This window comes from Fukomys damarensis, unplaced genomic scaffold (genome assembly GCF_012274545.1).
Source record: "Fukomys damarensis isolate Sample0158 unplaced genomic scaffold, DMR_v1.0_HiC HiC_scaffold_15, whole genome shotgun sequence".
In the NCBI taxonomy this organism is placed as follows: domain Eukaryota; kingdom Metazoa; phylum Chordata; class Mammalia; order Rodentia; family Bathyergidae; genus Fukomys; species Fukomys damarensis.
Genome location: NW_022900927.1, coordinates 34613189 through 34624883, shown reverse-complemented (window position 1 = coordinate 34624883; position 11695 = coordinate 34613189). Strand labels below are relative to the sequence as shown.

The 11695-nt window shown below is 37.6% G+C and overlaps 1 protein-coding gene across 1 annotated transcript in view; it reads right to left on the bottom strand.

The window, feature by feature from the left end:
* Myrfl (myelin regulatory factor like) overlaps window positions 1–11695 on the bottom strand; it is an 85246-nt gene that overhangs the window by 35562 nt on the left and 37989 nt on the right. The window contains exons 12-13 of the mRNA XM_033763775.1: window positions 7987–8150; window positions 7302–7365 (exon numbers count right to left, since the gene is read on the bottom strand). Coding sequence (XP_033619666.1) covers window positions 7302–7365; window positions 7987–8150 — 228 coding nt within the window. The remainder of the gene's footprint in view (window positions 1–7301; window positions 7366–7986; window positions 8151–11695) is intronic.

Here is an 11695-nt window from a genome sequence, read left to right as displayed (position 1 = left end):
AAAAAAAAAAAGAATTGTTACTTGTGTTCAAGTGTAAATGTAATGAAAGACACCTAACCCTTAAGACGTTAAGTACCTCTAAGTCTGAGGCTACTTCTCACCCTTTAGAACCTGAGAACAAAGTTTTCAAGACAACTTTAAACCTTGACCACCAGTTGCTGAGAATGTGTATTCAGGCCAGCCATACTTAAAACCTCCACGAGGCTATATCCATCCTTAGCTAAGTTGCTCAGGCCCCTCAAAGACAATATCCCTCACAGGAAGTAAATAGCAAATGTGGGGCTATCTGTGTTCATGTGTCATCTTCTCAGTGATCTAAGACAGATTAAATGAGACCTAAGAAAGTCTTTGGATGATCCTGATATGTACATTGAAGTCTTTAGAGAACTTACTCAGACCTATGCACTAGATTAGAAAGATGTAATGTTGATCTTAAATCAAATATTGGTTTTTAACAAGAGAGAAATAGTATTACATTCAGATACAAGTATTATCTTAATTTTGGAAGCTCAAAAGACATAGGCAGCCAGAAGAATAATTGGTTTCTACTGGGACACAAGCAGTTCCTATTCAAGACCCCTAATGACTTGCCAATCAGATAGGAGATTATAATGTAAAGACATTTTCAGGCATGTACTCTTAAAGATCTAAGAAATATGAGAACCAAGCCCTTCAGTTCTCTTAAATTGTCAACTATCAGAAAGAGATGAGGACATCCCTAGATCCTGATTTGATAAAAGGAAATCTAGTTTTTCTCGTCAGTTCTGCAATATGTAGATGGTATAGTGTATGTGCCCCTCAGAAGAGCTTTCTAGCCAAGACACCTGTGTTCTGCTAAATTTTTTGACAGACAGAGGTTATAATGTTTCTAGGTCTAAGGCACAGCTTTGCAGCCTTAAGGTAAAATACTTAGGCCTTATTATATCTAAGGGAACCCAAAGACTGGGGGAAGAATGAATTAAACCAATTGATTCCTCTCCATAGCCCTAATCCCTAAAACAGCTAAGGATATTTCTAGAAATTACAGGCTTTTGTCACCTTTAGATAGTAGTATATAGTGAGATTGTGACCCATCTATCAGACTATGGAAAACCCAAAAGACAGTCATATTTTAACCTGGGAACCTGGTTCCCAGACCACATTCCAGAAGTTCAAGTAAGCACATTTAAGTGCCTACCTAGAGGATACCATTTCAGTTTGTATGTTAATAAAACATGGCTTTGGGAGTGTTTGTACAAGACCAACATCCTGTAGGGTATTTAAGTCATAAATTAGATATTATAGATTCAAAATAATTTATTTAAAAAGAAAAGCCCTAAACAATATAGTTAGAACACTTTAATTCTCTTCCAAGAGGCAAAAAAACCATTCAGGTTCTTTGATTATTGGTTTAATTTTCTGAGTGCCATTGCAATCAGAGTCAGTCACAGCCTTTGTCTCTAGAGATATGTTTTGCTAAGGATTGCAGATCCACTCTGGAAAAACTCCTGACTTTGACTGCCTTTCTATACCTGAGATGGTTAAGACTTAGCTCTTGTGCCATACTTAAAGGCACTCTTTTGTCCCTTCTCCACTGCCCTGCCCCGAGAAATAATGCAATTCTCAGTAGCATTTAATTCAAGGCACTTCCCTCCTCTGTGGCTGCTGGATTTCAAAACAAAGCTTCCAGAATGGTGAGTTTCACCTTCCCGGAACCCTTCCAGAGTAAAGTTGATCTTCACTTATTTCTGGGCCATATAAAAACTGGTCTAGGCTTAATCCTGAAACTCTTGAAGATTAAATGTAAATTATAATCCAGACTTATCTGTCTTTCAGCCCTCGGGTGAAAGTAGAGAATGAAAAGAACAGCTAGCCCAGCTCTGGCCACTTCCTTGCACCTCTAGTCTGCCACCACTGGCACTGGATAAGATAAAGTCCAAGGGACACCTCAGATGAGGCACAGAACAAGAGAGATAGACAGGGGTACCTTCAAACTGTCACAGGTAGACATCTGCAGCACAGCAGGATGGAGCCTTGGCAGGCCTTCTGCCCTCACTCAGCTCCGAAGAGTGTCACCTGGTCACTTCTACATGTAAACCTGGCCTGAGTAGATCCCCATGGGAGATAGTTAAAATTACCTGTAACAGTCTGTCCCTTTAGAGAAAACAGTCACATGTGGCTGTCAGCAACCATGAGAAGCCCGTGTAGCTGGGTTTCCCAGCCAGATAAACTGTTAGCTTAGGGCTCATCCTAAAACTGTTTTTGCTTTCACAGGTATAGATTTTTATTCCTTTTGATTCTTATTATAAGAGATCTCTGTTAATTGAGCTACTAGTTAATTTGCTGACTAGTGGTCATGCAAATAGAACCAATGACAACTGTGCTAGATTTCTTTTACTGGAATCTACCAGATCAACCTTGTAAAAAGCTCATAACAGCTAAACAATGAATTCTATGTTGGATTCTGAAGTCCACAGATCTTCTCCTTAGTCTCTTTGTGAGCTATATTCATAGAAACCCTGCTGACCTTATAATTTGGCCCATGTATTCTTTTAAAAAAAATTTTTTTGGGGGGATAGCAGGGATCAAACTCAGGTCCTTACGCTTACAAGGTAGGTGGCAGAACCACTGAGCTAAGTCCCAAGCCCTGCTGATCACAACTATACCCCTCTTCAGCTGGAAGTAGGAGGAGTTGTCTTTACCCTTTGCCCCCTCACAGCAGTTAGGGGTACTTCTTCAGAGGTGGGATTATTGCAGATAGGTAAGTTAGTTAGATATCTTGTAGGCAGTTAGACAGGGCCACCCTCAAAGAGCCAACAAAGCAAGGAGACAACACGGAGGACATTAAAGACACATTCACTGAAGGCCAGAATTGTAAAAGGAGAAAAACTACTATAACTTTGTGCTTCCCCTAGGGATAAATAGTAGTAGTTGATATTCTGAATAGGTATCCATCACCTGGGTGGGGGCCAAGGTCTTAGTCCAGCCTTTCCAGGAAATATTCCTGACCCTTGCCCTTATTGAAAATCTTTGTAGGCTTGCTATGTGACTTACTCCTCCATTTGACCCCCATTTAATCAATATTTCCTGGGTGACTGTACTTGTACTCTTATTGGTTGGTCATAGTTTTGCCCCACCTCATGCCCAGCTTGTAATTTTCCATTGGGTCTTTTAGTTTTATCCCAGTTTGTATCTGCCTCACTATATGGCTTTGCTGTATAAAACATCTTTGAAAATTAAGGTGAGTGGACAACACACTTTCTGGTCCCCCTTCTGTCTCTCTTAGAAGCTTTCTTTCCTTCAATAAATTTTTCCTACTCTTAAAAAAATTAACTAAACTAAAATTCCAAAGGAAGAATTTCAGGAATCATGACAGACCATGGAAAAGATTTTTGTGGCATAAAAATTACTATGTACTCCTTATAATACATTAGCATACCTATTTATAAGAAGAGCCTTGGATCTTTGTCTTATTTATTCAACAAATAGTTATTGAGCACTATTACATACAACACTATAGGAGATATGAAAATTAGTAAATTGCTAGTGAAGTTAAATGAGACACATATTTAGGCTTGATACATATTGGCATAAAAACTTGTACTCAGAAAATGGATCAATTCCACATGCTCTGGAAAATCCAGTTAGAACTGGGCACATGCAGAGTTGGGAGGAAATTCAGATAAAGAGGTTCTCTGACCATTTAAGGTGATCCTTAAATATGAGTTCCCTACTAATGCAATGGGAGTATTATGTTGGCTTCATCCTGGAGATGCAGGCTAGAATCGTGCTTTCAGTTGGAAGCTTATTAGAAGGGTGGTGGCAATTACAAAATAGCTTAAAATGGGTCATATTTCTTGGGCTTATTATCTAAATTTTTTTAAGAATGAAAAAAAAGAGGTAGGATTGATCACACACTTTTGAACAAGTATACAACCCCTTACGGCTATTACAACTGAATCATCCATAAATATCACAGAAAGCCAGTCTGAATACCAATAAGTCAATAGTTTACTTCATTCCTACCACTGTTCTATGAAAACTGTTGATGTGATTGCAGTTAAATAGTACTCACAGGATAAATGCTTCCCCTTCCAACCTACATGCCGCAACTACTAGATTATTTTAAATCTCCATTATTTTGCTCAAACTCCTTTGACCAAGCATAGGAAAATGACCTAAGACCTGGAGTCAGACTTGGAGTTAGGTCCTGAACAAATCCTCTAAATGTTATTGGTCTTCATTTTCCAAACAATGAAATAATAATAAATAATACTTTCATTTTTCAGAGTTCTTGGGTGGTCCTATTAACACCCAATTATTCTGCATAGTTCTCCAATTCAGATATGCATAAGAATTACTAGGGAGTCTACTAAAAATCTACAGATGTTGGAAAATTCTGTTTCAACAGGTTTTGTTTGCAGTGGTTTAAGGACTGGGAATCTGAGAAGTGAAATAATGACAAATACTTATCTATGCTCATTTCTTCTTTCTTCTTATCACCTCCAAATACTCTGAAATCTAACTTGAGCTCTGAGGGTCTTTTCACCTCACCCCACCACTGCGATTCCATAGCAAGAATCACCCACCTACCTCTTGAAGGTGGAGAAGGAAAGTAAAGAAAGAGCAACCCTGTGGATTGGATGAACACTGGATCAGGAGACCTCAATCTTCCTCCAGAATGTGTCTCAATAAGCACTGGGAGGTGTGTGGAAGTTGAGGCAAGTCCTAGCCAGGATTCTTACCATCTCAACTGCCCACAGTAAGTACCTTGCTCCTTAGCAGCCCCTGCTCATTCCAAGAGTACCATTCCCTACCCACACTTAAGTAACTCAGTTACACCCAAGGAGGCAGGAAGAACAGAGGTCACCTAGTGGTTGATGGCAGGAGGGAGAGTAAATTTAATAGAAACATCTGAGATCACCTACCAAGAAAAGCATAGGGGGAGCAAAACACTCTCATTATTTGTACTTTACCAGCTCCCTGGAAGATTCTACTACACACTAGAGAATGTCTAAAATAGTGAGTTTAAAAGCAGTAGCAACGGCCAACTTATAAGTAGCACCCATGCACTCCTCTGAGTGCTTTACATACACTAATGTACAAAAAAATCCTCACAATCATCCTCAACAACTCTACAGCAAAGTGGGTACTTTTACTGTTCTCGGGATTTTTACAGACAGGGAAAAGGAGGCACACAAAAGCTAAGGTCATCACCCAAGATCATACTGCTAGTAAGTTACAGAGAAATGATTGAAGTTAACATTTTTTTGGCTCCACAATCTATGTTTTGAAATACAATGATATGCAGCCTCCTTTTCCCTATCTTTAAAAAAAAATGAAGAAACACTATAGAAAGGGTCTTCGTGGCTAGCAAATGAACTCCTAAATTGGTGGTCCAGGGAATCTGAGCCTAACATATTTTCAGCCTTATCTTCACTATCCTCCCTAACTAAATCCCACCTAATCCCTCAATGAAGCCAGCTGCAGAACTCCACTGATGCTATTCCATCTGAAATGCACCCCCAGGCTCACTGCTGTCTAGTAAAGCACGCTCTGCCTTTCAGGGTAGGTGCTTGCAAAACTTCTGCAGCACTGAGTCCCTGCAGTATCTATCACATCTAGGTAAACCCATTCTTTCTGTTTTTTTTCCTTCTTCCCTTGCTGTGCTATAATCCCATAGGAGAAGAGATTACATCTGACTTTATCTTGGCCTCCTGATGACCTCTTATAAAGACTGCAAGATTGAAGTTTACTGACTACATAAATTCTGGACCTGATGACCACATCCCAAGTCTCACCTAAGCCCCACATCCAAAACATGGAGCCACTTAATGCTTTTAACTTAAATTGTGAGCCTTCAGAGAATATCTTCCGACTGGGCTGGCTACACAGGTATTCATCTGACAAATATTTTTTTTCTTTTCCTTTTTTTCTTTTTCTTTTTTTCTTTTTTTTTTTTGGTACTGGGGCTCAAACTGGGGTCCTTGTGCTTGTGAAGCAGCCACTGGAACCACTGAGCTAAATCCCCAGCCCCTGACAAATATTTCTTAAGTGCCCACTATGTGCTAGCCCCTGGGGACACACAGAGAGGAAGACAGACCCAGGGCCTGCTTCATGACCATACATTCTAGTTGATATTCTGAGATAAGTGTGAAAAAAAAAAGAATTTTTATTTTCCTAGTACAAGGTAGAGATTCAGAGATTGTACGTGACTAAATTTCATCTATCAGGGTTGCTACGGATGTATATACCATTCTCACCATTCTATTGCAAATTGGTTAGCACAAATGACATCTTTCCTACATATTTTCAGTATTTTGTGTTTTACTGTGCAAAGGGCTTTAGCAATCTTATCAACAATATTAGTAAGATAGAAACTATAATCTGTTTTCCAAAGTGACTCAGTTGCCCAGAACATGTCTACATATATATTTATCCATGTGTTTGTGGTTTACTGGTACACCAAGAAACTTGTCAGCAGCATAATATTTAACTAGTTTTTAGTAGAAGAATTTTGAACTATTTTTGAATCCTTTTAGAATAGCTCAACACATTGGTGCATGAAGAGAGTAACCAGAGGCGTAGCCCAAGCATCAGTTCAGCCTTTAATAAGGTACAGTTGAAGCCATGCATATCCTCTCTTAGGAAGGGTCACCTTTGGACCAGTGATAGATCAGAGGGACCAGGCTGAGTTTCACAGTTCTCTGTGAATTGCAGCGAGGAAAGGACTGTTAGAGCGTCTCCCTCATGACACATCTCTGCGATGGAAAGGGCATCCTTCAAGTTAACAAACAATTAAGCTTCACTTTTTATTGGAAATGTTATCCTACTTGATGTAAGTTGCTTTTATTTGTTAATGAAAACATCATAATCCAACCTTTGAAAGCAAGCGAATATCTATCCTTCCATTTTCATATTTAATATTAAATATCAAAGGGTGAAAGGAGATTTTAGGAACTGAAGTCTTTTGGGGGTTATCTGAAGCCAAAGATAAGGAACTAGATAAAATCACGTCATACACATGGATCTTGCAGCCCATGGCCATAAGCAAGTGGAAACTCTTGAATTTCACCTGGGGGAACAATATAAATGGCAAGATAACATTTCTGAAATGGACATGTTTTGGATCCTTTTCTCAAAATGTTTGCTCTTTAAAAATATCCATTAAAGGGTTAGTAGCTAAGTACCTGGAATGCATAAGGATAAAAACTAGAGAAATTTATCAACAAATAAATGAGGAGGTTTGATCTATTTCTCTAAAAATTTATTATTTTGTATAGAAAATATCATCTCTTTATTATAAATTTAAGTCTGTTTACCTTGTTGGGGTTTTGGGGAATAGCCCTTCTTGGAGAAGATGTACTAACAGCTCTGCTAAGTTTGCTTTAAAAAGAGAGAGAGAAAATAGATTACTATTCAGATGCTTTTCCAGGAGCTATATGACAAAGGCCCAGGCTGTCACAAACACAGCAGTATGATTTTCTTTTGCAATAGAGTGATAATTTGAAAAAAGAAAAGTCAAAGCAATTGGGAGCTCTCTGTGTGTAAAAAAAAAAAAAAAAACAAACAAAAAAAACATCAGCAAGCATAAGTGAATACATTAAGCATTACATTTCTCTTTTTCTTGGAACTAGACCCCAGGAAATACTACTTACTTCCTTAATTAATAAAAACAAATTATAAAAGTTTTCCCCCCTGAGGACCGAACATGATTTTCTAAATAGAGAAATTACTACTTCTCCTTCTGAAAAGAGAAGTCATCCTTTTGCTAAAATTTAGCTTTTCCTAGTATAGCAACTGCGATTAAAAATATGTCTTGTGTTTTGTTTTTAAAGAAGCAGCAGAAAAAAATTAAGAAAATTACCACATAAGGCAACTGTGTTCTAAAAATATTCTAAGAGAAGAAAAGCAACTTCATAATCAGGTAGACCAGTTAGACTGATGTAGTTATGGAAAGAGCCCACTCTTTCTTTCCCCAGACTTGTATGGATATGCTGCATATACCTGATTGAACTTGCTTGACTGGCTGTGGATTTGGAACTGCTGAGCCCCTTTAGCCTGGCCAGCTTTCTATTCCATATTTCTAATTCTTCTATTCTTTCTTCAAGGTTGTTGGTTAGTTTGCAGAGCTGCTTCACAGCCCCTACATTTTCCATGAAGATTTGGTCCTAAAAAAGAAAAGAATAGAAAGTACATAAATTAAGTTTGAGAGCATCAAGGAACTCTCTACATCTCATTCAAAGATAGTCAGAACACACCATTGATAATGGCTATACACTTGCAACTTCAAGTTCATTCAAGATAAATCTAGAGAGGTTTGAAACTTAAAGCAGTCTTGCTAAACTACTGACTATGTAGTAAAACTGCTTCTGTACAATTTGCAATAAAATGGAAATATGTCCTTGTAACTTAAGAGAGATTGGAGCTGAAGAACGTTGAGTTTGAAATCCAAAGATTTCTTTTCAATGGCCATTACGCTATATTTAAAACTCATAAAAAAGAAAGGCAGAATAGACTTCTGAATGTTGATTTGTGTGCTCATCACTAAATCTCCATTAAAAAATGATTCCAGCTCTCCCTGGTGAAATTGTGCATCAAATTGTTCAGGTGAAAGAAGGATAAATGAAGATCTGGGCTTTTCTCTGAGTTCTACAACCTATTAGATGTGAGGCCTCGAGTAAAATGTAAGAAGCTCTTTAGACTTCAGTTTCTTCAATTACAAATGAGAGGAAAATCTTTGAGGTGTTAATTTCTGCTTTAACATCTCATGTACGATTTACATTTTAGTAACCTTTTTACACAAACAAACATTTTTTAAAACACTTAATACTTTTTGTTCAGCGAAAGTCACTGACACATCAGAAAGGGAAAGAAAGGGGAAATCAACTAAAACCAGAGAGGTTAGGACATGACCTCTTCTACCCACACAATCACAATACAGTTGTCATGTGTACATGTGCATCTATCTCTCGGCTAAAAAATAAAGATAACAAAAGCAAAAACAAAAAACCCCACAAAGCTGGGAAGATTTTGTGAAATCACATTCTGACTCCATAACTTCCTTTTTCTTCTTTCCTCTTAAAAGTTGAAAGTTTCACAACACCCTCTAGGACTTACAGAGTCTGGTCCACTACTGTAAAGTGAAAAACCCAAATCGGTGACTCAAGACTGTGGTGAGGAGGTCTGACTCCAGGTTGCACGTCTTTGAGATTCTCGTAACACAAACTGGAGCTCAGAGCAATCACTCTCAGTGAGGAAAGCAGTCATTCAGAAAGGAATCAACAGCTGAACACTACAGATTTTTAAGGCTCAGTTTATAGTTTAAAAACAAGTGTATCTTGTGAAACACTGCAGGACTCTCTTAAATTCCCAGATCAGCCACAGAGGTCTAATGAAGCCCCTTGAACATTCTCAGACCCCCATGTCTGAGCCCTTATTCTAATAGTTACCTCTCATAAAAGGGTTTCCTCAAGGTTAGTCCAAATCCCATCACACCCAGGACTTTCCCAGAGGCCACTGACCGGAAGACACCCTGTCTTCTAAAATGTCCTCAAAGTATGTACGGTTTCCTCACTTGGCCATTTGCCTTGCACCAGGGGTCATATGCCTGTCTCCCGCCCATATTGCGAGTTTGGAAGGCAGCCGTTATGCTCCTTCATTTGCTCATCTCACCAGTATTTAGCACTTATCTTTACCCATGAGAAACACTCAGGAGAAACACAGGAAAGTGAACAGAAAGGTGCTGAATTAGCAGTTTAGACAAGTAGAAATCTTGTATGCAAAATGGCAACTGAAGCTTATGCTTATCTGAAGGAAATTTTTTTTAAAATTTGAAAACCGAAACAGACATCCCTGCATTGGCTTTTCAAAACTCATCAGAAAATCCTATATATTTTTCTTGAAGTGTTATCAAATATTTTTCAAAATCTATCAAAAATTACAAATTCATTGAACTTATTAATATCTAGCAAATATCTAGCAGTAGGCATGGCACTCTACTTTTTGTCTAAAAAAGCAGCAAAATAAAAAAACCCCACATATTTTCTTGCACTGATGAAAAGGAAAGATAACCCCAAAACTAATTTAAAATTCTTACACAGGATGGGAAAGAAGAAAAAAAATGTGAGTGAATGGATGGAAACCAGATTCTCTGAATGTACCATGTTTTATAATTTGTCTTTAGAATAATGTGGATATTTAAAATAATGAGAAAGTATAATTTAGCCAAAAGCCTCCTATAAAAATTAAAAAGTGAAAGTAAACAAATGAACCTACTTTGGTTTTGAGTTTCTGGTTTAACCATACAGAAAGGACTTATTTTCAATGTCTTCAAAGTAAGTTGGGAATGCTGGCACACTCCTATACTCCCAGCACTCTGAGATGTTGAGGCAGGAGGATCAAAAGTTCAATCCCAGCCTGGGCAACTTAGTGGCTAAGCAAGATCCTGTCTCAAAATAAAATTTTTTTTAGAAAAGAGGAGGGGATATAGCTCAGGACAAAGGCCCTGAGTTCAGTCCTAACTACTACAAAATAAATAAACCTTCAAAATATGTAATAAGTTCATTCATAGATGGATATATCCTAAAAGCAAAAAACATAAATAACAAGCAAAGAAAATAGAAACTTTTAAATATTGCTAGTAATAATAGTGATGGATTATACACACTTACATTTATAGTTGGTTAAAATAAATACACAATTATGTTAGAAAACAATTTTTATCATTTAAGGAAAGAGGTATAAATATAATATCAAAACATTAAGTAAAATCCTGGCAAAATTACATTTAAATTAGTAATATTACTATGAATTATCTCCTAGCTACATCCACTATAAAGGACTGGGGAAAAATATTTCCCAACCTACTAACAAAGAGGGCCCCCACTGTAGTCGCTAAATGCCATGCCCACTGAAAGGAACCAGAGCCTTTTGGAGAACAAGGGATTCCAGGTTTGGAGTAGGGACTTGCCAAGCAATCGTGAAACACCTTACAATATACGAACAAAGAGACACCATAGCAAAGCTCTGTAGCCATGTCAAAATGACTCAGGGCCAAAAGTTCCCATTGGTCAAAGACAGAACATCACAGGGCTAGGTACTATAATAGATCAAAGAATTAAATGTCTTTGAAAAGTCCCCAAAACCCTATTCAATTTTTTAAAATATTTTATTAGTTACCTTTGGAAGGTATAAGAGTTTAAGTCATTTTTTGGAGAACTAGTAAATAAAAAAAGAATGACATTGTGTCCTGCCTTTCCTGCATATCAGCTACATATTTGATAAAGAGAAATTCTTCATTTTAGAAGAATCCCAGAAAATAAATAAAAAAGATATATTCCTAAGTGAAATAAATAAGTCACACACATGTAAATACCGAATAGTTTCCCTGGTGTGAATAATCTGCAACAATGCATAAGATTCCAATAAGATTACTGACATTTAGAAATGGGAAGAAAGGAGCTAAAGGTGTAGGGAAGGTGGGATGGGTAGGGGAAGAGTAAAAAGGGAAAAGAAAAAAATGTGAGAGAATGAAAAGATGAAAATAAAGTGTTTGTAGATGGGGAGGGGAGGAGGGGGTGAAGGGAGGGCAGAGGTAAGGGGAAAAAATGAGAATCAAGACTTGTCATGTAGAGGTACAAGATCCCAACAATGAATGTAACTGTACTGTATCCCTAAAATGTACCAATAAACTCAATTAAAGCTGAAAAAAAAA